The 27,949-nt window shown below is 40.9% G+C and overlaps 1 protein-coding gene across 1 annotated transcript; it reads right to left on the reverse strand.

The window, feature by feature from the left end:
* Positions 1-102: 102 nt before the first annotated feature.
* Positions 103-27,865, reverse strand: LOC112558955 (FMRF-amide neuropeptides-like). Its single transcript, XM_025229725.1, has 7 exons — positions 27,681-27,865; positions 22,817-22,961; positions 6,577-7,452; positions 5,449-5,509; positions 5,264-5,340; positions 1,950-2,265; positions 103-1,401 (listed from the first exon to the last, which is right to left on the reverse strand). The coding sequence occupies exons 2-7, from the start codon at positions 22,950-22,952 to the stop codon at positions 1,179-1,181; spliced, it is 1,689 nt and encodes a 562-aa protein (XP_025085510.1). The 5' UTR covers positions 22,953-22,961; positions 27,681-27,865; the 3' UTR covers positions 103-1,178.
* Positions 27,866-27,949: the final 84 nt, after the last annotated feature.

The raw sequence follows: 27,949 nt of genomic DNA on the forward strand, positions 1-27,949 counted from the left end.
AGATTTATTTATGTTTAAAGGTTTAATCCTTGTTCCTCACGTGCAAGTAAAACATCTATACTGCATTATCCCCCAGAAATAACACATCCAGAATAACTCCAATGTATTTCCGAGGCTTTATTAGCTTTTTTACCACAACAGTAAAAAGTCACAATACTGTACATAACAGTCGTCACATGGAAGAAATAAACAGCTGTTCAGTGAAGGCTTAACTTAAGGCCAAGGTAACAGAATGTCGGCAAAAATAATATATATATAGTTCAAGAGTACACGCATGTATTGTACGCAGGTTTTATACTGTATGTCATCAGATGGAGAAAAAATACATCCTATTGATGTTTACTTTTAAAATATTAAGCACCAAAGTAGGGACAGTAAATCATCCTGGTTGAAGTTTCTTCATAAAGTTACAAATTACAGCAGCTTGGTTTAAGACATGTTTATCAAAGTCACTTTGAGGCAATAAAGCTCAGTATTTCTTAGTCATGCACTTGTCAACAAGAACAACGCACAAAATATTTCTGCACAAGTTAAAATCCTAACCCCGTAAATTTTAGCAATCTTTAGACAATTTTTATTTCACTTGAGGAGTAAACATCAGCAGTATACCCACAAAAGGCATCCACAAATATAAAATATGTTTTAAATTCTTCCTTTGGTAAGAATAGTCAGCAGTATTCCACAAAGGCATTTTAGACTGGGTAAAATAATTGTGTATAGAACACAAGCATGACATTTTAGTGAAGTATATCAGCAGTTTGACCATAAATACTTGTGATGCTCTTTACCACTCACATCAAGAAAAACATCCAACTAATAAATAATGTGTCAACTGTAAAATAGTTGTCGCTCGAGCAAAAATGAGCAAAACATTGAACCTGTAGTGGCAAAGTCTGCTTGAAAAAAGCCAACAGCAGCGAAAAGCACAAGGGACATGCCTTCAGAGAAAAATGCGGGTTCGCCCATGTTTGCCTGTCTTTAATTGACCACAGAACAAACTCTCGGAAATGCTCGGTTCTTTGCTCCAGAAATGTTCAGTCTGCGAGGACAGAAGTCGGTTGTCTTGCTCATGTTTCCTGTTTGTTATTTATTTTTTGGTCAGTGGGAGTGGGAAAGGAGGGTTAAGGAGGTTGTTTTTCTTTCTGTAACTGCATTCACGTTTTGTGATGTTGGGCTGCTTAGGCACTTTTTCCGAAACGAAGGAATCCCTCCTGCTGAGCTCGTCCGAAGCGCAGGTAACGTTTGTGGGCGTCGCCGCGGCCGAACCTCAGGTAACGCTTCTCTTCTTCCAGGCGGTCAATGTCGTCGACGCCCTGCTCGGCGTCGGCCTCGTCGGCTAGAGAGTGCTTGCCTGGGACTCGACCCCATCGGACGAAAGCGCTTTCAGATCCTGGTGCAGCCCTTCGCAAATATTCGACAGCAGTGGGTCAATTGTGTTAATCGCTTTCAGCGATAAAGTGATGAATACAATCTAAATTGTTGGAATTATATAGTAAGGAATTATTTTAGCTATTAATTAACTAAAGAAATTTATGAATTTGTAATAAACAGTTTGTTTGCTGACATTAAAAAAACCCTTTAAGATGAAACAGGACCACACACACACACTTCTTATTAATTCCAGGCAGCTATAGACTTCCATATACCTGCTGTATATAAGTACAAAAATCTGACAATATGTGCCACCAGGTGCTCCTTTTGTGACTTATCTGTTTCCTTAGACAGTTGACATGTGTCTTTAGAGGACAAGTGGGGTTGGTACATTTTTTTAAGTTTCTTAAGGGGTTAGGTGGGTTTTGTAAAGAGCTATGACTCTGACTTTGGTTGGGGAGCACCGCTCTACAACTTCTCTGTTGCTAATGATGATGATGATGATGATGATGATGATGATGATGATGATGATGATAATGATCAAGTTATACATTGGTGGCGTCTAAACACTCTCCTACCTTTTGGTCAGGGAGGGAGCACCATTCACCGCTCGTCGCTTCCTTTCCAGCAGACCCACCATCATGGCGGCCTCAGGCAAGGACCGACCGAAGCGGAGGTAACCGTTGTTTTCGTAGTATTCGCCCTTCTCTGCATCCGTCTCCGATCGCTTGGTGACATCAGAAGGGTATGACGAGCGACCGAAGCGCAGGATGGGGTCGCCGTAGCCTCGGCCGAATCGCAGGATGGGGTCACCGTAGCCTCGACCAAACCGCTGCACAGGCAGGCCATTGCTTCGGCCGAACCGCAAGTAACGCTTGCTCAAGTTGTTCCACCCTACAGTGATACAAAGACACTCAATATGCTAGGCACATCACAAGCTAGGCACCAACAACATTAAAGACAATCATTATCTTATAATAAAACAAGAAAAAAAAAGTCCAGAGTGAAAATACTGAAAGCCGTTGACAAAGCCACAAATAAAAATAAAACAAACAAAACAAGAAAGCAAAAAGGAACAAGGCATAAGTGTTTATGGCCTCCAGTCAACATATTCAGCAGCACTTCAACATTTTACACAGTGTCGGTGGTTTTTTTTTTAATTTTTACCAGGATAATGGCAGACACATCTGTACCAACAGGACCAAGCAGCGTCTGGTATCGAGACAGGATGGGAAGCAACGTCCGCACCGAGCGGAAGTGAAAGCGAGAAGACAGGTGGCATCCATCAGACGAGACGTCTGCACTGAAGTGGACAGTCAACAACAAACATGTGACGTCGCCGACTTTAAACTTTCCTTCCTGTCTAAAACCGGCGGCGTTCCGTTGTGCTTTAATCGAATTGGCCGCGTGCGAGCCAGACGAGAGGGTCATAGGTCACGGAAGGTAGAAAACAGATTATTCTGACTCGCAGCACGCTCCGCTGCCAAGAAGACCATACTAATTATGCATACTAAGTTTCAAGCTACACGTCACGCGCAGACTCCAGCCGTCCAGGAAGATGAATGGAAGCTGAAGTTTCACAAGTCACGCTTTAACAGTCATCGATTCTGAAGAAGAGCAAACATCGGTAGGTCAAAGCTTTCTGGTTCAGGCTCAGAAACCGTCACATGAGATTCCACAGGCGGGGAGTCCCTGCAGCCAACAGTTCCTGCTCAGCATCACCAGCTCCCATCCCTTGCCTAAAGCTATTGAAAGATGATTCAGCATGCTCCATCCGGGCAGTTGCAAGGCATCAAGGGAGCGGGCTTAGACCATGGACAAAAACATTTCTCGTCCCGAATAAACCTTCCATGCTTTTCCCACTGCTAGGATCGCATTGTGCGAGGTTCTGGTCTGGCTCAAAATTCATGCAGATGAGAGACGGGACACAACGGAAGCAAAAAGAAGTTGCGTACCCAGAAATGAATGAGGTCACCAAATACACGTGAGAGCCGCCTTCAATGCAGGCTAACCATGTAACATCAGGCGCCATTTTCCTCATCATGCACACTAATGTTCCTCTTTTTCAGGCTTGCTCGGCGATAATGTGCGTAAGAACACAACAGACAGCCTGTTGGGGAAAGGTGAGGGAGGTGGCACAGAGAGAAGGACGGGGGTATTCTCCAGTGTGCCAGAACCTGAATGTATAGACCTGCACTGTTGTCTCCAGAGTTGGGACATGAGCTTCTAGGAAACTCCCCTCCCCCTAAAAAAAGAGAACATCTCTGAAAAAAGTCAGAGAAAAGGAGTCTGGAATTAGTAGTTCAGAGAAAGAGTACACCAGGACTGAAGAGCGATGATCAAATACATGGACATAATTTGCCAGAGAAATAAAAAGCCTTGAAAGGAACTCTGTCAACAAATGGTATTAAGGGTGAACGTGTCTTTCTGTCATTTTGTTTGTCCTTCAGTTCTTTTGTATTTTTCTCTGTCCGCCGCTCAATCTACCCGTATGTCTGTCTTTCGCTCTCTCTGGATTCTTGTCAGAGACTATTCTTGAGGATGGCAGTTTGTGTCTCTGGCCCTCTGAGACCGGCAGGTGACCAGTTGTTACAGGGTGTCCTGGTCTTCCTGTCTTTGTTTCCCAATGCATCGAGCCCTGCTCCATACTTCTTCATCTTCCAGGAACATTGCTTGTCAAGCTTTTCTCTCAACAGACTTTTTCCCCCTAGAAATCTGTTTTGCTTTTCTTCTTTTTAATTTTCTATCTCGAGGAAAACTGATTTGCAAAGGCAATGAACGTGCACATAAGTAACATAGCATATTTACCAAAAATATATTGGTGGGGTGTGAGCAAAACTTAATCAAATGTGAATGACTATTCTTGACCCAATCGAACTTAACAGAAACATTTTAATGACATGAATTATGGATCATGTAGTCTCATTCCAGGAATCAAGAAAAGAAAAAAAAAGAGTGGTAGAAAGATATTAATCTAAAACCAAACTATCAAGGACATTCAAGTAAGCAAGTTCAAAGAAAAAAACAAACAAACAAGAAAATGCTATAACTGTTTAAGCGACAATAAATTATCCAGGACGGCTTCTGTATGACCAGGAGCGCGCATGCGTCGATTCGTTGTTGAAATGAGTGTTTGAGTCGGTGCTGAGCGAGTTGGAACTAAGCCACTGATCACTGTAAGTGGCATTTCTGAAGCTTCCCATGAGGGTCTTGCCAGAAATTCTGTGGAACACGCAGATCAATTTCTGCCTCCAAATAACAATCCCCTTTGTCCCCGACTCCAGTCGTCTTGACCATGAGTCAGAGAGAACTTTGTGGCCTTGTCACAGCCAGATTCTCACAAGGGCACTGAGCTCTGTCAAACAGTCACATCTGCAACTTGGCACACCTCCTCACAGATGACACGAGTGTTCTGGTCCATAGTTTCATCTCCCCCCTACCACCACTACCACCACCACCACACCAACCACCACCACCACCACTCCCCTCATCCCCCAAGCGAGCTGCGTGGCAAAGGTCGCCTGCACTGATGGGACCATTACAAGAAGGCGTTGATGCAAATGTCTCCCAGCGGATTGGATTTAGCTGATGTCACGGGCGTTCAAGTCCTCACAACACGGATCGCATGGCTTTAGTCACCCAGATAGGGACAAGAAGCTAGGCCCGGACAAATGGAGTCCATGAACGATAGGAACATGGTTGGCAGTGGTCAATTCCAGAACGACTAAAATATGTCGACTAAAGCTGAAAAGAAAACCAGATTGTAAATAATGTATAAAACGGTTCGACTAAAGTGTGAAGCAAAACTTCTCATTTTTATGTTAGAGAGATGAATGTCAAGCTTTGAAATGTTTCTTGCTTGCCACGAGATAGAGCTTTGTCCCCTCAGTACTCAAGTCGCGGCCATTGTTACGTCCATGCTTCTTCTTCTTCAATTCATGAAACTCTTTTTCTCTTCGATTCTCTACCCTGACATTGTTATTCAAAAACCTTAAGACTTAAGACTGAAGCGTGAAACCTTTGAAATGCCTACAATTCGCCATGTAAAGTTTGACTAATCTCCGCATGGTGACCAACGTTCCAATGTCCCCAACCATTGCAAAATCCCTGGTCTCTGACTGTGACAGCTTTAACCACACTGTGTCAAACATTTAACAACATTTACCAGGTTAAGATTTTCTATGGCTGTCTATCTTTTATACTCAAGCATCCTATTGTTTACGTGGGTCACGAAAGTGCCGAAGCTGATGACCTTACAAATGTGTCCTTCGATACAAAGGTCAACATCCTGCAACACCCCCTTCCCAGAAAAAAATAAACAAACAAAAAGAAAGAAAAGCCACGAACCGTTTTTGCTTTCAGTCAAACCCTTGAAATCTCAAACACTCAACTACAAAGTCCAGGAGTGGTTCAAGTTTTGGCTTTATTTACACGTTACGTTCAAGTTCAAAGTTCAAAAAGTGGTCTTTGTCAAACGGATGAAAATGTTCAAAATTTTCTTAAGTGCAAAACACAACCAACAAATAAGTTACCGGAATATTAACTTTTCCTGCCTAAAAGGGCTCGATGAGTTGAGATCATAAGCAACAAAAGCTTGCTATAGAGATCATCGTTTCGGTTTCAGTGCATAAGCTTGTAACAGCGGACAGTTTTATGTATGAAGTTAAGACGAAAACGAAATTTACTTTATCATTAATCAGTTTTGACTTCTTAGAGAATAAAATGTTCTAAAATTGTCAACAGATAATTTTCAGTAATCTTGCCTACACATGGCAAGCATAAATATAATCTTTTGTTTACCAATCCAGCAAGTTTCTTGCCTGTAAACAATTTTTTGTGTATAAAAACATTCTATCGATGAAAGAGCCGCTGTATTCAATAACCGCTTAAATAGTTACAGTTAGAAAATTGTCGTTTGCTTTGTCATACCTGGTTCCAGGTTTTGTTTGGCATGAAAAGTTACTCAAATATAAAAAGTGAAATATGAGATCAGTAACGTTGCACTTGCAAACAAGAGATCAAAGGGGGAGAATGCATGTGTCCGCGTGTCTGTTGACATCAGTAACAGAAGGACTGGGTTGTGTCGAGGACTTTACAAAGACGTGTTCGTTTCTCGACATGCCTGTCGGTCGTTAATGTTGGTGCTGATCTAAGCTGATTTCTGTTAAATAACGTGTAGATCAAGGCTTTTGAAGTAATTTCTTCACGAGGAGGGGGCCGGCTTTGTGCTCTTTGCAGGCTCCTCTTTGTCTTGCTTGCCGAATCGCATGAACCGTTTGCCGAACCGCATGAATCTCTTGTCCTCGGACGTGCCCTCCTCGCCGTCCATTCCATCGCGGCCAAATCGCATGAACCGTTTGTCGTCTCGACCAAAGCGCATGAACCTCTTCCCGAAGCGCATAAACCTCTTGTCCTTCTCCTCGTCGCGACCGAACCGCATGAACCGTTTGTCCTTCTCGTCCTCTTCGTCCGCGGCGTAGTCGCCCTCTTCTGAAGGCTCGCGGCCGAACCTCATGAATCTTTTCTCAGGGTCGCGTCCGAACCTCATGAACCTTTTGTCGTCCTGAAATTCGTCGTCGTCGCTGAGTTCTTCGTCAGGCTCGCGACCGAACCGCATGAAGCGCTTGTCAACATCGTCGTCCCATTGCTGGTCGCGACCGAACCGCATGAAGCGTTTCTCGGCTCCTCGTCCGAACCTCATGAACCTCTTGTCAGACTTGACTCGACCGAATCGCATGAAGCGCTTGTCATTGTCGACCTTTCCAGAAGCTTCTTCGCCGTCTCTCTTGGCAACCGCCTGACTTTCATCTTGTCCTTCTGCCGAAGCGCCATCTGCTTGGACTTCCGCTGACCGTCGTCGGCGGTACAGAGGGTAAGACTCCTCAGCCTGGGCTCGAGCTATGGCAGCTCGGATCAAGTCCGACATGTCTTCTTCTCCAGATCGTCCGAAGCGAAGGAAGCGTTTGTCTTCATACGGGTAACTGCGTCCTATTCTGTAGAACTGGCGTCCGAACCGAAGGAAAGCATCGTCTGTCAGCGCCCGCCCGAATCTCAGAAAGCGTTTCTGAGCTAGTCTTTGAGCTGAAAGGGAAAGAAAGGGAGCAAATGTACTATCAAGAAACGAAAATTTCGAGATGCTGACACTAAAAGTGAAAAGTAGAGTAATAAAAAAAATAGTCAAGTACGAGCAAAACATTAAAAAACAACAACAACAAATAACAGTGGTGAAAGATAAGCTTGAAGCTTTGAAGAAAAATGTTTGAAAAGAAGACAAAGTTTTGTGTGAAAATAATCTGCAAAAGCCGCCTACATTGAAACAATTCATCAAAACAAAATTTGTCGGCACAAGCACCCTCACAAACGTATACACATACATACATACATACAGACAACGAACAACCAAACTTAAAAATTCAAAGATAATGATCGGGAAATTTCCTCTGCGTATTCAGCAAGCTCAGAACGCAAGTAAAGACTTGTCAGCTCAGAAGAATGAAGGAAGCGACAGAGGCAAGAGCGCACGGTGTATCCGAGAGACTGTGACTGGAGCGGGAGAGTAGAGATAGAGATAAGTTCGATCAGTAATTCTGGATTACTTACCCTAAGGTCGAGATTCCAGAAGAGGAAATCTCGCACTGTAAACGGGCCATGGAGAAGGAATGTCGTGCTGAGGTAGGTGCGATGAAAAACTTTAAAATGTAAGTAGAGGACCAACATGGCGAATAAATAAATATTCGCCGGACGAACTTTAAGACGACCACTGCAGGCTTTGCCACAGGGACAACAGTGGGCTGTGTCTTAAATGTGCAGCGAAAATTTCCCGATTTCAAACGCAAAATAAAAATCAAATAAGAAAAACATGTCATGGAAAAAATGTCATACTAAATCTACTAAAATATATTGTCACACCAATTCTTACATTAAAACATGGAAATGGTTTTATCACAAAGAAAACTAACAATCCAAATCGAACATGTCAAACATAAAATTAACTTGTTTATCGCTTTGAATGAATATATGCAGTTTGCAAACTGACATGGTCTCTTTAAAAACATAGACACAATATGGACATGCGTATTCATGTGTTAATGCACGTGCATGCTTGGCTGTGAATAATCAACGTGTGTGTGCTTTCGTCGCTGTTATGAATCACTATTCAAACATGTTTTTATGCACTCGTTTATGAAAGAGAAACGTGTAATACACTAAAAATAGTTTAATGAATGCATGATATGAAGCATAATTAAATATTAGTACCTTTCACAGTTAAACTGAATTTTCATAAACAGAATACATACTCTCAGTCATTGTATAAGAAATGTATAATGATACAGACACCAACAGACATAGACACCACACATTACTTCTAAGACATCTTCGTGAACTTGAGGAGTGTGTGACTTATTGTTATGTAATGTACAGATCTTAAGCTCATAAAGAAGTCCAGTAATTGTTATATTCCACAGCTACCAAAACCAATCTTTACAGTTTGCAAAATATTGCAAATTTGCCACCAGTGGGAGGCTGCTTGCCACTGTTGCATCGACAACATCACAAGTTTAGTGTTTAAAAACGGTTTAAGTACACTTATTCCTCCCCCTTTGGTATTTTGTCGATTTCCTCCAAATTCTATGTTTGTGTTTATTATGTAAAACTACAAAGACTATTGAAACTTAATGATTATTTTGCAGAGTATTTACCATTCAAGTTCCTTGGCAGTCTGACTAAAGTGATGTAAAAAAATAATATCTTGAGGTTAAAATTAAAATAAATTGTAAGAACCAAACAAAATGTAGACGGAGTATGCACCTTATTTCTCCTCCCACTCTCCTAACTTTCTCTCCTCTCTTAGAAAGAAACTCTTCCCACAAAATAAACAATTTTTAAAAAACCAAGAGAAGAGAAATTTCAATCCACGTTAGTTGAAAGCCAGTTACAACACACGCACACAGTGTACAGCATCACAGAAGAGAGAGAAGGAGAAGGAAGCACGTTCTGTCTGCAGGACCTCCCCATCTGTCTGCTAGTCTTAAGGGTGCAGGCCAATGTCACGACAAATTTTCAATAGAAGAGACAAGCGACTCCAGGCGATTGGCTTTTCTTTTTGTCGTTTGTGACAGGAGATAAACGAGGACGACTGGAAAATAATAGAAAGTTAGGGCAGAGCCATTCAACTTGTGAGAGACCACAAGCTCTGGCTGTGTCCTGCGTTTAAGGCAAGATGGATCGCACGGAGCCCATTCGATCTGCATTGGCTAATATCTCTTGAGCATTATCGTCCATGAAAGTTGATTTAATGGCGACCGCTAGGCGGCTTCCTGTCGGCGGCAAGGTAAACGAGCGCCCCCTTGCGGCACACTCGGACTTATCACAGATTCGAGGAAAGAAGAACACAGTGAGACATCTGATTGTCACGGAGGAACCTTCTGTCTCCTCCGGGATTTAAGCAGATGGCGTAATTACTCTGCTTTGACTGCCCCGCGAGACAGCAAAAGAGGAAAAAAAATTATCGGTCGCCATCAAATAAAGAGTTATTTTCGTCATTAATTAAGCTAAAGCACTGGACGTCTGCTTTCTTCTGTACCCTCTCTCTTTCTTGTGCCTACCGGCCGTTTTCATTAGTATTAATATCATTAATGTCTACAACTGTTTTTGTATCTGTTCACGCAAAACTATCGTTCTCTGTGGTTACAATGTCCTCAGTTTCTGTCGCTCTGGGGTCCAATGGGAATCGACAAATTCACGGGAAGAGGACAATGTAAAGACTTGCAAGGGGACCCCTTTGCTTTCCTAGAGACATTGTCTTTGCCAGGACAATTCAAGGCACTCTGCTGTGTGAAGACAGAAGGGAAAACTGGTTGATAAAGGCACTTGCAATAGGTTGGCCCATGCACTAGCCAAACCATAGAAATGTTGGGAACAGCCTTGTTGATCATGAGAATAGAATAGGTTGGCCAGTGAAGCCACTGGGAATAGGATACCCTCTAGTGGCACCAAGACAGGCTGATTCGAGGCACCAGCGATAAACTGCGGCCATGGCACCAACAACAGACTGTCCGGTCAACGGTTTTTTTTTCGATTGTCCAAGATTGCTTCAGGCACACTGTCTGCAAACACGACTCACAGAGGAAAATCTGCGATTTGTAAAACAACGAAGAACGAAGACATGTTACATTTATCCTCTTTTTTTTCTTCTTTTTCATTTTTTCTTTCAACTTTTAGTCCAGCAGTATTACAACGGACTAAAAAGCGAAGATTTTTTCCTATAAAATCTGCTCGCTGAAGTTGGTCAAAAGCTACAAGGACCACACTGAAAAAAATCTGAGGCCAGTTTCACAACACATTTTAAATTGCGTTTCTGATCACCTGTATTGGTTCACACTAGTTCTGACCATGCAGAACAGGACCGATTACTCCATCTACCGACTACCATCTAATCCTTTTTAAACACCGTAAAATATAATTTTTTTTGTCCTTTCATTGCACCTCTTCAATCATTTCAAATTATCTTTGTCACTTATCATGTTTTTCTTTTCTTCTTGTTTGTGGCTTTTAAAACTCTAACAGTAATAACAGTAAGAAGCGCACCAAGGTTATCGCAATTCATGTCATTATGGCTGAAGAAGAAAATCTGATTAAGAGGATAGCATCAACAGACATCCACAAACTCTAGGAGGATGCTGGCACTTCAACTGTCAATTAACCCCCCAACGGCTACACCACGGAGCAAGTGTATTACAAGCTGGCGACACTCAAGACTACACCGCCATTGTTAGGGTTGACACACTGCACTGGGGGCCAACAACTAAACCCACCATTTTTCTGTCTTGCCCTCTGACTGGGTAAATGGCGATGCCAATTTGTCCTGCAACCCAACTTCTCGTCCCCTGCAGCTCGCGCGTGCGCGCACAAGCTGAAAGAATGGTAATCAAGAAAACCTGTGGGGCCATCTCCTCCCGCCTGCTGGCAAACAAAAACCGTTGCCACGTAAAAGCCAATCCCTGAAGGAGGTTTAAAAGGCGTGCGGCTACTTGCCCTAATAATACTGAAAACAATTTTTTTATAAAGCAAACAAAAAGCAAACTGACAGCTTGGGTGCTTTGAAACGAATGTCACAGCAAATATTTTTTAAGTTTTCAGACATCTTTAAAGATTCGAAAAGAAAAAAAGGATAATGGAGCAAGCAGAAAATTGCTTATTGCTTAATGATAATGCGGGTCGAATATGAAAATGTAGTAAACATTGTTGTTTTTATGCTTTACATTTTGTTGACAAATAAAAAAACATTTTAAATTGATTTGGACATCAACTTTGAACAGCAGGATAGACTAAAACAACCTCCTTACCTCATTTATTGAAAAAAGTTACTGTTTCTGTAGTCTGCGAATTTTTTATTGAAGGTATTTAAAGTGAAACGGAATTTGTAATCCCATCGATAGCTCAGCGACGACAGCGTCGATAACAAACAATTTTCTTCTCTCCACTTTAGTTCTGGGGTTAGTTGCAGAACATATCTAATTTGAAACACTGTCAGTCCCTCAATCTATTTAAATAATCAGTTTTATAGAAACAAAGCACACAACACAATTTTAGAACTTTCTAAACTAAAATTGTTTGAAACAAGAGAGGCTTGACTTTCGTTCCCGTCACCATTATCTTTTGTCTGCGGGAGAAATGGCAAAAGCGATTTTTTTTTCAAAGTTTTTAAACTTGCTTCTTGAGAACAGTTTTAGAAACATGTTGTGCAACTAGCCTCTGGTGTTGACAATAAAAATAGAATTTTCATTAGAGTGATCTAAGTCAGCAAAAGCATCTAAGGAGAGAGGACGAGAGAGAGAACTACAGAGTGAATTTCTAAGGAGAGAGGACGAGAGAAAGAGAACCAGAGTGAAAGGAGAACGGGAGTGAGAGAAAGTATGACGGTGGAGGTAAAAAGAGGGAGAGACAGAAGAAATGGGACGAGGGAGAGAAAGAGATTTCAAGAAGACAGTGAGGAGGGTTAGTGCAGGAGCATACTCCGTGGATGATTATTTGCCGCACGCGACGAGCGCGTGAATGATGTTTGCAGGGCTTTTGTGATGTCACCAGTGACGCTCGGTCGTTTGCAGCCAAGAGGCTGGACGTTGGAGCTGATAATGCACGCATGCTTTCTCTCGATCTTTCTTTTGCGATTCTTGCGGTGGTGCCAGGCTAAACTCAAGCGGGACAACTCCCGGATACGTGTTGTTTTCTTAGGAAAAGAACTCTCCTTTCTTGTGAGTCGTTGTTTGGGAGACGTCTTCGTGTCTGCACATGCCTTTCTCTGCATCACTGTCAGCGACCCTCCCGCACATTTGTCATCGACCTAATCCTTTAAGAGAGGGGGAGAGGGATGGGTTAAAGGTTAAGGCTTTGGCGTCACCTGTTCTTGAAATTTGCTGGGTGCATGTCGACGAGGGTCTCTACGATATGGAGGGTTAAAAAAATGTCTAGCGCCTTGAAATACTGTTTGAAGTTAGGAATAAGGAACAGTTTATCTTCCCCGCATTTGTTTTTAAACGATGAGAATATTTGATCGAAAACAGAAAACGGGAAGATGAGAGTGCACTTTGATCTTTACGAAAACACAAACGAAAAGATTAAAGCACTTTGCAGGAACTCTAAGTGTTCATCCGCCGAACGATTGTATATAGTACGTTCGTTTGAAAGTACATGAAAGACAAAGTTCAAAAACAAATTTCAAGAAAAGCGGTGGATCACATGCGGAAATTGTAAATGATCTTCAACGACCATACCATCCTTCATCCTGTATATACCTCCCTCCTGTCTATAGGATCGTTGCCCGTACCTACTCTACAAAGGTCAAACGAATTTAGAGGAAAGTTTTAATACAGACAACTTTTTATTTGATAAATGTGTGGACGAGATGTTTAAGACAAGGAAGTCGGTCTGACATGTTGATGCATGCCACGTGGCCAGTCCATTACCTTCTGACGGTGCGCGACACGACCTGTCCAGGAACCGATCGTCTTGCAGCAACGAGGCTCGTCCAGGCCGGTGCCCTTACCCCTTGCGCAAGATTTCTAAGGGGAACTAGGAGGGGGGAATGTTGTTCTGTGATGCTGTACTTGGGTTGCTCCTGTTAGATGTGTGTGTGTGTGTTTGTACGTGTCTGTTGTGTTGTGTGTTAAAGACGATGATCATGTTTTTCTAGGAAACGGTCGCTTCCCTGCTTGACCTGTTGGTGAGCCCGGCAAAGACAGATCGCGAGATCGAGTGCTTCCTTCTTCCCTGCTTGATAGCTGTTTCACACACGAGTGTTTATGCTCTTTATGCTTCCCTTGTTATCTGCTGAAGTTCTATCTTGCCCCTTGCTCTAGTTCAAGAAAACCACATAGCAGCTGAAGAAATGCAGACTTCCTAGCGTTCTTACCTACTAGCCTCGTTTGATAAAGAAGTTGTTCCTTTCTTCATTTTTTTTCCTTGACTCCTGACTCTTTGTCTCGTTCTCTCTTTCTTTCTCTCTATCTCTCATTTTTAGGTTTTTTTTTGCGCTATTACTTCTCACTGCCGAATGGAGAAAAACAGCGAGTCCTGATGCAATTTTGACATAAGAAAATTGCGTTAACCACACTTTCCTATCTTTGTCCCAAGCAAGATGCGCGTGAACAATCTAATTATTGGCTCCAGCCGTTCTAATTGGTTAAAACCCGCCACGCCAAGCCCACTCTTAGCCAATCACCGTGCGGGTAATTGAATTATGAGACAAGACCATGGTCACATACTGCCGTGTCCTACAGTTACGTTCCCCAACGTCTTTGTAACGGCTCTGCTGGACCCCCGCCCTTGTTTTCTTTCTTCAGGTCGTGTCAATCATCTTACCTATATCATCTCCCTCACATCTCGACGACCTCGCTAATTATTCATTTTCATCTGCGGAGATGAAGATAGCCTATTAGTGGAGTGCAACAACGATTATTCTCACTACGTCCAACCATCTCAATGGCTACGGTGTTCTTACTGCTGACGGAAGTCAGTTCAGAATATTCCTAAATGCGTTTACTTTTCACTTCCAACCAGGCGCACATTACCAAATTTTGAGAATATAATGCCCTTATCACCGCCCGATGTTTTTTTGCCCCCATTATCATCGTGTCGATAGCTTTTATCTCCCATAACTCGTTTATGATCTTGGAAATTTGCGGGGGCAGACAACATCAGGCCCCATCAAAAATAACAACCACGTTAGGTTCTGTCTTGCCGAGTGTCACGTAGGATGTACTCTACATTGAATAAAAAAATTATTAAACCAAAACCCTTGATGAAGGACCCTAGAGACATCGGAGATCAGGTGAGATCAAAGACACCGGGCCTCGATTCGGAAGAAGCCAAATTGGTGAAGTTAAGCCGATGTGTTTGTAGAATATCTGGCAAACTTTAAAATTAAAGATAGTCTCAATGCGGTTTAGTCGGATCCTGGTCTCAGAGAGTTAGTGTTAACCTTTTGCTTCCTTGCAGTAACAATTGTTATAAAACCTCAAAAAGGACAAAGTTCAGTCCTGGTTGTCAAGGGATCTTGCTGATACTAATCGCACTCCAAACCTCAGAAGAGTCAGAACTGTTCTATCTTAATCAGTTGCGATACGGTATTTGCCAATGTTCTTTATTTACAGTAAATGATGGATTTATTAGGTTATGAAATAACTTTGGTTCAAGTATAGTTCAACAGAGCAACGTGCAACATCATCCAGTCTCCAAAACAAGTTGAATATCTTGCTATGACAGAATGACAAAGACGGAAATAAAGACTGGAAAGAAGTGAAATGGAGGGTGAGCACTTCCTGAAGATGAGTTGCTTCGTTGGGAGGTGAAAAGCCACCCCAAGTGCTAACCAAGCAAAGATTACATCCTCATTTTCCCGTTTTGCAAGACATCATTTCTGGTTTATTTGTCTCAAGTACAACTGCATCTGCGGATGGGGAACATTTGTTAACATTCGATTTTGTTATCTGATTGAAGCTTTCTCGTCACGTGGTCTTGCGCCTGCGGTTTCTATAGAAGATCGAAGTTTAAATTCTCCAGCAGCTATTGAACTGCTTTTACGATCAGTTCCTCTTAACAGAAAATGTTTGAGCTTTTTCCCCGTTTTTTCTGTCTGCATTTCTTTCTTGATTCCTCTTTCTATCTTCTGTTCCGGTGACTATTCAATAAACTATTAACCGCTACCCTATCTTCTTTTAATAGAATCAAAGAAAATAAGTAATAGGTGGAACTTTCCTTCCTCTTTTGCAGGTTGTAGTCCCTTAACCTGTCATTATACTTTCCTAGACTTCTGTTCTTCTTCCTGCTTTCCATGTAGCCGTAATCTTGAAAAATGTGAGGACTATGTGAACCATTTATAAATAAAACAACCAAGTTACTACAAATATCAAGAAAAGTTGAGCTACAATGTATTTACATGAAATGAGAGAAAGCTGAAGCTTGTGAGGACAACATGCTGAGACTTTTTTCAACCATCGTTCCATCGACCATGACCACCTTCATCGCCCGCCTGCTTCTCTCTCTCTCCCTACCATCTACAGAAGAATCTGTTCTTTCATTTCATTAAACATCGTATGAATAGAAAGTGGTCTCTCAGAGACAACATTGAAAGGTTAGGGTGATTATCATTTTATACCAAGGGACAGAGGATACCCGCATGTGCAGCCACCTTCCAAGCTATCAGAAACAAATACTACAATTAAACAAAATCTGGTGTGTAAAGAACTAAACGTTGGCGGTAACCATGGTAACTACACAGAGGGTACTTACACTAGCTGTTAATTATTCATGTTTTTCTGCTTCCTCAAGAACAAAGTAGGAAACCAATAGAGTGTAAAGTTAATTTTCCTTGACCCTAAGAGCAAGACAGGAGATTACGCACAAATTTCATTAAGAATCAAAGTTCCAGTCTCTTTTCTTCTCCCCTTCTGCTTTCTCTTCATTCCTTTATTTTTTCTCTCTCTTTTGGAATGTCTTCTCTTTAATAGTGTTTTATTCTAAAGAACAAAAATTGAAATTGATGATTTAATGTCGACTTAAATAGGACACTAGTCATTTTCTTTCTCTTTCTCTTTCTCTGTCTCCTGGTGTATCTTCCATCTCCAAAAGTATTTTCTCCCAAAGATCGAAAATCGAAGATGATGATTGAATGTTGACTCAAGCCGGACACTGGTCCTGATGGCAGGCAGGCTGCACTGTGGTGGGAATCCGAGATCTTGGCGACCTTAGTCTGGGATTCTGTAAAAGTTAGCACGCTCTTTCCCCGGAATAAGTCTCTTCTCTGTGGAAATGGTAGTTGGGTGCGACTATTAGGAGTCTGATGATCATAGGATCACCGCGGAACGATGAATGATGTCTTGCCACAGACCGACTTCGAGGTGCCGCCCGCGCCTACAACGGAGCAGAGAGACGAAGCCAAGAAACCCTGGGTCCACCCACGCTTTCTGTACCCGGATGTTAGTGGATGAGGCACATAGGTATCAGTTCACACACCTGTCCGATCCTCTGCCTTCTTTTTATCTACCTTCATTAGTATGCTCTCCACAAAAGAAGAAGGTGTTGGAGAAAAAAACCTGGCAAGGGCTTATAACACTGCTGTTCAGAAGCTTAGTCAGGACAAAGACTTTCATCATTTTCTGCAAGACTTGTCAAAGATTTCCACGGTCCTCGTTATTATTATAAAGTAACTAACAAAAAACAAAAAACTGAACTCGGTATTAATACAAAATTTGTGCTATGTGGCGAGGCCCCAGATATTCGCTCATGCCTCAAGAGATCTGCCTTTCCTCCAAAGGGGGATTTTTTTCACGCCAGGTATGATATTACCATCATTTGGCATTTACCTAACAGGATTTGGAGGGTTTATACGCATGTGGTCTAGTCGCCGTTCTTTCTGGGCTTTGTCAAGCTCCGGAGCAAGCTGGATCCACGCGAAGCATTTCCTCCCGATTTCCAGTGAACAGGCCCATCACAAAGCTTTAGTGATGATCACGTGGACGTCTGGAGGGAAAACATGCAACGGACAAAACTGTGCTGTTGCCTCCTGCTGCAAAGGTCGCACTGTAACGCCATACTCCCTGTGAAAGACCATGGATACACCCGGGCACCCCGTACTTACTTTGAGCAAACATCTATTCCTCTCTCTCAGCATTTTCACGACTGCGTGAGTGCACAGGTCACAGCAGCTGCGTCTGGTTGAAGCCAAACATTCGCCACGTGCACTGCAGCATCCCAACAGTGGAGGAGACCGGACGAGGCTGAACCGTGCAGCAGATGCAGCTTGCATCTCCACATGCGACAGTTAGTAAAGGGTTTAAAACAAGTCGTTGATGATTAACAACGAAATGCTGTTATACAGACCATCATCTACCATAATATGCTTTCATGTTTGGAAACAGTTCTGGAAGCTCAGATACTTCCAATTTTGAGTCCAGGACGATGGTGAGATCTTCATCTCAGGCATTGCTAGGTGACTACCCCGATCCTATCTTATCAAACCGTTGCCATCCTACCAGGTCCTCGCTCTGTGCTTGACAAGGCTCATTTTCAATCAAGCACTTGTTTTCTATTATGGGTCTGCAGTAATCTTCTATTTTTGTGTCCCCCTCCCTCGCATTTGTCAGGTTCAAAATCATCTCTTCCATCATTTCCTTCTTTTAACTGGTGTTCATCTTCCTCGTTCTTTCCCCTCCCAATTCAAGCACTCTTTATATTCCTCTCTTTTCTTTAAAATTTACCTATAATATTATTAGAAATAATTTTTTGTATTGTGTTGAGAGATTTTATTTTGAGAGGCTGGAGCATCATCATTACTAACATTGGTAATAGTAGTAGTTACTTTTTGTTCTAACTTCACCAGACTAAGAGGCGAAGGAAATCCCGAGAAAAAGATGTCTCCTCTAAGATACTGTTCTAGAGGATGAACCCGTGCCAGGTACACTTCTGTTGCTCACTTGTTAGCCGTGTTCACAGCTCCTGGCCGCCATGTAATCTGGCTTTGCCGTCCAAACAAGTGCAATGCAGTGTAAACAAGTTTCTCACCTGAGGCTTTGCTGCCACAAGATGACAACCTACTGACGTGTGCCTAAGCCTCAATTCACAGAGTAAGGCGAGGCAGTGCTGCCTCCACAAAAGTAGAAACTCTCAGGTTTTCAATTTCCTAGGATTACATCATGGCCGACTAATAGCAACAGACCCTGAGATCATCAGTACCGTTGTAAAGGTAGTCTTGTGTTTGGTCTGATGATGTAGAAGACCACACCCACCCACAGGTAGGGTTTTGTTTGAGCAAAGACGGGGAGTAGACTGAAATGCGCTCATCTGTCGATAGAGGCGACTAGAGGATTATACAGATAATTGTGAGAAGACTCCATGTATGTCCTGACTTGTCGGCAGCACCGTCGTCCTGACTATTATCTAAATTTACCTGCCCTTCCTGTCCGTCCTGTCTACTTGGCTGTCTGTCTAAGCACAAGGACTGTAATTTCCGAATGAACCTTTTTGATCAGGTAAGTGCAATAGTTCTAAGCAGACAGGGTGTAGGAGACCCTTTCAAATCAAGCACAGAAGGTTAGTGTTTGAAAGTAGTGGATGAGGGGTTAAATGACTTCCTGAACACTTTTCATTCAGGCTTGTAAGTAGTCAAGCTGTCAAACGATTTGACTGACTTTTTACCCTGGATGATGTACTTGATGTGCAATTGACTATATTTAGCTAGTTATTTTCAATAATTTAGCTTCTGAATAGTTTGAAAAAAACACACACAGAGAAATGAAGAAAGTTAGGTGTGGTAAAACACTTGTTTTGGAAATCTTTACAATCATTTTATGCAAAATGAAATTTTGGTCGTTGATAATAAATAAATGAAATAACTGTGCTTGTTCACTATTGGGAATCTAATTAGTATATTCATTGTAAAACTTTTTATGAAAATCGCTGCCAGATCTTGGAAATGGAAATTTGACCGATAAAAGGAACAAGCTGGAGACAAAATTTCGGAAAATGCCTTTTGTAACAATTTTATTCTTCTGATTAGAAACCCGTAAAAACCTCATAAAATCATTAACGTTTATCTGAAGCATATCGTGTTATCTGTAAACATAATATACAATATACTTCAGCGTGAATAAAACTATCCGGAAATAATGTTATGGATATTGAATCTCGAATGCCGTTTCTTCAAAAGCAACTACACAAAGAAACTTGTCTGGGAACGATTATTGTCATCTCGTTTAAAACAGTTATGGTAAACTGAAGCTGATTTCTCTGAAATGTGAAGAGGGCCATATGCTTGAAATGACTATTTTTTTAAATGGAGAAGGAGGCGCAAAAAACCCGAGAGCTTCATCCAAAGACCAAAGGGAGCCGGGGCTGAGCTTTGATTGCTAGGGACGATCCCCAGTTTGGGGAAACGCGCGATAAATCGATGGAGTAAGCCTCCCCGAAACACTTCTTCTCATCTTCTGTAGCAGAAAAACACCAGATTGCGATTTTTTCCTAACAGCTGAAGCTGGATTGCCCTTAACTCGTGAGACTCTCTATCATTGATTGATAATCTGGGACCATGGCAAGACCGATGGGCGTGCCATTAATTACCAGCCTCAAAGTCCTACATGCGTCATCGCAACACAAGTGGGCATTTCTGAGCCCACAAACGAGCATTATCCCAGGAGAATCCCCTTTTCCTAATTACTATCGATAACATTCAGGTTCTTCATCTGGCTCTGTTCAAGGGATCTGAAACAAAACCTTGAGGGAATTACAGGGACTCGTGTTTCTGGACGTGATGAGGGTGTTAACCGAGAGCGGTTGTATTTCGCCACAGGATGAGCAAATTATTGTAAACAAACTTGGCAGTAAAAGAAAGCAGCAACAGCACGAACTTTAGTAATTACCGCTGGTGATGATGTTGTCGTTGGCTCATCAGCAATTTCACAGAGGACTTTAGAAACATTGGTGAGAACTATTTTGCGTGTTCGCATCCAGACCATGATGGTTTAAGAATGAGGAGCGAAGTGTTATACACTTCAAAATAATCAGCCGTGTATAATTACTTTTCTATGTTCCCAGTCACTTTGTTTTAGAGAGCAGTGGCATGAATGGTGGTTCGATGGGCGGAATGAGTCCCTCCAGACTTGATTGGGAGATGAAAAAACAAGAAGACTCCCTCACCCCAAGAGTTTGTGTTCTGATGTCGACAACACAAGTCAGTTGACGGGTGTGGAGGTGGTAATATGTGGTGCTTACAGCTTCGGCCTTACCGTTAATCCTTAGGGTTGATATATAGAGTGTACAGAAGACTGCGAGACTCCACTTAAATAACAAACAAAATCAAGAAGACTTAAAATAGAAAAAAAAATGAAGACGTTTTTCTAAATTCTTAGAAACTAATATAAAACAATAAGGCACATTTCTACATGAAGTACGAAAAAAAACAAACAATAAAAAACTAAGCCTGGATTGGTTTTAAGCCAGTGTTCAGACAAGATACCTGCAATTATATCTATAATACGATATTCACTCAAACGGTTTAAGTTTATATGTTTATTTATCTTATCTTACCATTTTCCTACTGGCTATTATGGTCAATCATTTTTCTGATTATGTACAAAGCAGTCCATTATTTCTTCAGAAATTCTTTTGCTAAAAAAAAGCTTAAGAATATGATCCTTTAACTATTGGTTCTTTACTCTACCCTCAGTCTGTAGAATCTGCTCTGCGTGGTTATAAATGCTGGTTACTTACTGCCTTGCAAGCGATAACATCAGACAATGATATCAGATTAATTTTAAATATTACAAAATTAATGATGTATTTCTACTAATGACAGTTTTAAGTAAGCCTTAGTGAGACTTATTTTTATGACATATCTAACGAATAACAAATTCTATTCTTAAGCTGGAATAGTTTAGATAAGTCTCAGCTGAGCTATAATAATAATAATAATAATAATAATAATAATAATAATATAGCGCATTATTATCCTTATGAAGGATGTGCTCAGCGTTTGAAACAAGAACGAGACAGGGATGCTATACGAAGAACGGAAGGATAATCAACAGTATCAATAGGTAATAACAGAATTGGGTAACAAACATTTTAGTCTTTAGGGGAAAAAATGCACCTTAGTAGATCTTTAAGGAAGCAGAATCCACTACATATTCTCGTCCATCCCCCATCCCCCATCCCCCACTACCTTTAAAGTTCTCTTCAAAGATGGACAAGATGAGGCCACGTGAGAGAACAATTAGATTTTACCATTCTTTTCTAGAAGAATGTCTCAGTCGCCTGACATTGTAATTTCCAAGCGAATTGGATAGGTACAAAACATGGGCCCAATGGCTACGCCCTCGCAGGCGGCTAATAAGATCTGCAATGGGTTCCTGCACCCGGTACCCGAGTGATACAAGGCCCCCGAGTGCGATCTCCGACAATAACACACTGCATCCATACAACTCCTTCATCAATCAACAATCCTCTCGCTGGGAAATATTTCTCTACCATCTCCCAGGAATTCTGAGGAATGATGAGAGGTTCACTTCACTTGTTTTTAGTCTCCGAGGACGAAAACGAATGACATTTAATTGCCCACATTTTATTATACTCGCATTATACTCGCATTAGACGAGCTTACCCTTCGCACGATTCTAGTTAAATTGGAAATATAACTTGTTTCCAGTCTTTTTATTCACTTGCACTTGGGGAAAATATTTCGGGAAAGGAAAGTAATGCTCTACAAAACCACTTCTTAAGATGAAACGATGGAATAATTTTATTTGACTGTAATGCGTCCATCGAGTGCTAAGGTCAGTAAGAGACAGAAAGATGGCAAAATCGTATTTTTAAAGCGTGATTTAAAAAGTTTTTATGGCTATATTAGTTCAAAAAAACCACGAATATTAGGCCACAAGAGGGTTAATGGAGGTGTCACGGTTGACCGACCCTGCTAGTTCGGTCACGTGATCTCCACGTAAAGACAATGAGATACTGGAATAATCATCTGCAGCGCGTTCACGTGTTTCAACTTAGAGAAGAATACACGGTCATTCATTTCAAAGCCTTGTTCGTGTTTACCCTAGAACCGTTAATCTGTGTTTACAGGAAATGAGAAACAGGTATAAAAGGTCTACAAAAATTGTAAATATTCGTGAAAATATGTAATTGTGTGTGTGCTTTTTTAAAAAAAAACATACTCGTCACATTCACTGACTGAAAACGCTAGAGGTGTCGTTCAAGTCTTAATTTGTGAATCTGTAAAGTTGTGTACCAAAGAGGTTTTCGGATATAAAAGCAGCAAAAAGATAGATACATGTGCTTTCTCTAAATGGAATGAAATACCAAGATTTTGTCTTCCCTTTCACCAAAAGACGTGAAAGGAGCAAAGATGTGAATGATGCTTTGCACCTTTCGGTTACAAAATACTCACAACACAGGTCCTCGTTGGGAGCTGTGTCACAGAGGATGCTGTCGTCAGCAGAGGCCTGAAAGCACGTCCATTCCATCAGCACCACCGCCAAAAGCCAGAGGGAGGTCAGAGGTCGCATCATCATGGCTGCTCGCATGGATAAATTCTGGAAAACCAACAAACATACAAACCAATGTTCTTTAATCCTTTCTCGTGGTCAGTTATCGTGATAAACGACTTTTAATGGTGACGAATAACTTTCATCAAAGTTTGCAGCGAAGAAAAAAACCATTAAAGATGAAGAAAACCAGAGAAGAAATAGCGTGAGAAAATACATCAAGTGTTTAAAAGTTTAATTATATCAAATTTTAAATGTAAAAATGATAAAAGCTGAGCTATTATTACTAAATCTTAACTAAATCGTTGAAAACTATGATTAAACATGATATATATTGTGACATTAAACTTTCAGCAATATTTGAAAAAAAATATAACCGATTCATCAAAAAATTGTCTTTAAATCATATCATACCTCTTTAAAATCATTATAATTTCTCTATTTATGGATTACTATTGAGAGATTTACTTAGCATTTTTATTTTTCTTTATTTTCTTCAACTTTTTTTCCCAAACTAAAGTAAACAAAATTCTAAAAAATCGCAAAAGGCAGGGAACTTTTTTTCCTTGTCAAAAAATAAATTATCCACTTAGAACTTTTTCCTAAAAAGGCGAAGCCTATAAAAAGGATTTTTTTTAAGAAACAAAAAACAAGCCATTCCCCTGGACTTTTACTCCATTATATGGTTCATGAAATTTACAACACCTTGCGGTCTCCAGAAAGACAATGCCAATCGGATTACATCCTAGGAGGAAACCGAATTTTCCACAGCTGTCCTTCATGAAAGAATATCTTTGGGGATTTAAAGGCCATCGTTAAATCATGCGAGGAGACCACAGCTTGGTGTCCTCAGACTGAGCCAGTCGGCCCCGTGACACGTTTAACGAGGTGTGGTCAATGGATCTGATGGTACAAGCACCCCTACACACACACACACCTACACACACACCTACACACACACAGGGACAAGTAGCCGGTGTAAAGTGCCACTCACTATTACAAAGAACTCTGCTCCTGCCAAAACTCAAGACCTTTCAAAAAACCGAAAAGATAGCCACCAAAAATTAAAAAAAACAAAACATAAAAAATAGTTATAGAAAATATGGTGATAAAGAATGTTGAGAGGGTGGGCACTCAGAAGATACAGAATTTTTACCTGGATAAAAACTCAGTTTCCTTATATTATTTTATACCGTAATAACTCTCCTAACCTCATAAGGAGAATAAGAGGAGATAACCTTTGTCGGGCAGCGGGCCCTGGTAATCGATTTAGAATGTGAGCCAAGAAGAAAGAAGCGATGACTGTTTCGTTAATCACGTTTGGTTACTCAGTGGCCTGGCACAGAGCTCGTGGCTGCTGCTGCTGCTAAATGTACAAAGAAGAGGGCGCGATGCAATAACCTCTCAACATTAACGAGAGGAAGAAGCACGAGCGCTGACGCGCTTGGGTGTGAAGGACGGAGCGGAGGAAGTGATAACGAGAAAATAACTCTCCTGTCGTCTAGGATTAAGGGGAAACGAATCTTTGGACGATGGCCACCTTAGGTTATGTCCACCTTGCTCATTGCATATGTGCATACTTCTCTTTTTCAGCTTATTTCTTTGTTTAAAATTGTTCTTTTTTTCAATAATTCTTGTCGCTCCCTCCCTGTAAATCTGTGTGTGTGTGTCTCGGGAAAACAATTTTAGACAAAGCATTCACGATTCATGCTGTGTTTCACTCAGCATCCTGCGGTGTGCACTTAATTAAGTTGTTATATGCGCCACACTTAAATAAATAATTCTTTTATGCACTTATCTGCATACTTTGCTACTTGATTAGTAAATACTGCCAAAAATAGGTGCTTCTCCCAATTTGTAAAGCAACACAACCTAACTGAAAATTAATTGGTTTAAAATACTGTTTGAGAAATATATGAAGCGCGTTTACGCGTTTAAACATTAAGTTGAATTATTACATATTTTAGAAATAGAGGAAAATTATTCTTTTTATTTAGAAATGACATGGTCATATTTTTATTCAGATTCTTTCAGGATGTGCTAATCTTTCGTGTCTCTTTCTCAATTACTTGTTATCGTGGAATCTAGTTTCGTTTCATTTTACAGAATGTAGTTTCTTAGTTTAGAGAAGGACATGGAAAGCTCGTGTCTCCGCCCGATTCTCGTGTGTTGGCGGGTTTTTACAGTCCACGACAAACACGCGGAGGACAAAATTTAAGATCGCAACTTTCAAGCCATTTCTAAACTGTTCTTAAAAAAATAAATAAATAAAATAAATAAATAAAGATTTTCAGGGAAGCCGACAGAGGCCGATGTGATGGATTCAATAGACAGGAGGGTTCGCACTAGAGGACAATTAAAAAGGCCACTTCCAACACAATTTAATTAATAATCGATCGAGTGGAATTGTCCGCCTGTAAGTGTTGTCCTTAGAGTACATAAAGAGTCTACGAGGCGGGCGGTTGTCGGAGGAGGTAACAAACAGTCAAACTAAAAGTGTTTTACTGAAGCCAGGGTGAAACACGAGATGCTGTTTGCTGTGGGAGGATTGGGGACTGGTTTGAATAACATATTTATATTGATATTTGACATTTCTGGAATTTTTTCTTACCACTACTTGTACTACAGTTTAGAACAACTCCCTTTTTCAAGACTTAAACATTAAAGAATTCACCAAAATAATATTACAGCAACCATGTATTTGCCGCGGGGTCTAAAAGGAAACGCGATGTTATGTGACAAATGACAACATATTTTTATTTACCAGGGCAACAGGATAGGCAAGTTGTGATTTTTTTTACATCTAGCCCTTGGTCTATGAGGTAGTGAGCAATCTAGCTCATCAACAATAGAGTGAAAGGTGGAAAAGGAGAGGGAAATAGCCGGGAAAAAGAGAAGGAAAGGCGGGAGAGAAAGAGGAAATGGTGGACACATGATGCCGGAGTAAGGAAGACAGAGAAAGGACAGTAAATGGATGAGACAATATTTACCGCTTTTAATATCAATATTCATAAGCCGGCAGTTTCACTGTGTTGCCTCCTGTCAAAAGTATTCCAAACTCAAAACATGAAAGCCTTTTTTTCAACAAGTAAATGTGTGAACTTTTCCCACAGAGCCCCAAATATTGCTGACATTTTTGACAGAACAATTTTTGTTTGGGAGAAGCAGTTTTCTTTCTTTTATTTTTTTTTTATTTGACCACATCCTGTGATAAACCAGTCACCTGCTTCCTCTCCAGAGAAGAATCAGTCTTTAGGATATTTTCTCCTTTCAGTAGAGTTAGATGATTTTCTTTTTAAAAGCTGTTTCTTAGAAGCGATGATTATTTTCTGTACAAGTTTTGCACGCATCGTGCATAAATAATTCAGTTGGTCCTTGTGAGGGATGTTTATTTGTTCATCATATTTGTTTCTTCTGTTACTGAGCTTCATAGGACTTTTTCTCGCTCTGTTCTTTCTCTTACTTTTTGAGTCTTTATTTCTTTACTTTTATTGCACCTTAACAATCCTTTAGTCTTTTATTTATTTTTTCTTTGATACTTTTTAACTAAAATGCGTTAAAAACTTAAAGACTTCTCGTCTGCGATTGAGTCGGTTTGAATGAGGGATTACTCACTTCTCTGTAAACATAATTTTAATAAATAATAAATAATAAAATAATAAACCAATGAGAGCCTGTATTGCGCAAACTCGCAGCTCATCGCCAGGATTGTTTTCCAGCCAAACCGATAGACGGACTAACTTTCTTAGCATGAGGTTAGCTATAGAGCTTCTCTCACTTGAGACATTATAGAACATGTAAATTTTTTCTTCATGTCACTTTATGAAACCGAACAGTTTAAATTTCTGGTGTATAACTACTCTTGTAAAAAGAATAGCGCCGTGTGAAGTATACAGAGATAAAGACTAAACTTAAAGAAAAGCAATATTCTCTTCCGAGATGTTTTGCAACGAGTTTAAAACACAGGCGAGAGACTCGGACATTTCTAGCCTTACTGTTCCTCTACCTAACTCAAATATAAGTCTTGTGTGAAGTGGTCGCAAAGGCCTTCGCTTGCCTTTTCTTCTGAGAAAAATATAAAGATTATGGAATAAAAATGATGAGTGTGGAATTACCAACTAAGCGAGAATGCTGATCAAAAATGTTCTTCTCCGATTGATGGCGGGGGCTTATGAGTAACTTCTTGCTGCTAGAGCTTCGGAGCGAATATTATTTTAAAAACTATCGTCACTAAATAAACAATAAAATAAAAGCAGAAAAACATAGTTGTAGCATTATTATGCAAAGCGGCATTGCCACTGAAGGAAGAGAAAGAGCATCGACTGAAAACCACAAAGTTTTATTTTATCGTTCTCGACATCAATCCCTAGCTGTCGTTGACAAAACAAAATATCGATGCAAAAGAGAATTGAAAAAAATATAAATGAATTTATAAACAATTTTCTATCCTGCCAACCAACTCTAAGCATCATGAATAAATGCGGAGTTGAAGACCTAGCAAATACTTTGGTGATGAAGTCCTAGCTGACATCCAACTACTGGATTTTCGATGGTGAAGACACATTTCTCCACGAGTTACCAAGGAAACATGCATCATCTAAGACGGGGGACAATTTCAGTTCAGAGAACATGAAACTGTGACGAAAAGTTTCCCGCAGTTCCGCAGACTGTACATAAATTATTGTATGCACTTTGTCATGAAAGGTGTGTCATCTATCATCAAGGTGAAGACGAGACAACAGAGGATAAAGCCAGCAACGGACTTACCGTTTGTAAAGCGCTTGTCTGCGTGGAGGGCTGTTCTGATGAGAGGCCTCTGTTTCCACTTCAGGACAGAAGCGAAAATGGTCGAACCTTGTTTAGGTTCGAGTTTTTTTATGCGCTGGCTTCCTGTCTGTCAAATGCTCTCTACGCCCCTCCGTATTTTTATAGGGAGGTGGCGGTCACGTGACTGTTGTTTTGTTGAGTTTTGGCGTAGGATAAGTATTGAGACTCTCTCCTCGCTCATTAACATACAGACGTAATAGGTGGGTGGA

Source organism: Pomacea canaliculata, linkage group LG3, assembly GCF_003073045.1.
Source record: "Pomacea canaliculata isolate SZHN2017 linkage group LG3, ASM307304v1, whole genome shotgun sequence".
In the NCBI taxonomy this organism is placed as follows: domain Eukaryota; kingdom Metazoa; phylum Mollusca; class Gastropoda; order Architaenioglossa; family Ampullariidae; genus Pomacea; species Pomacea canaliculata.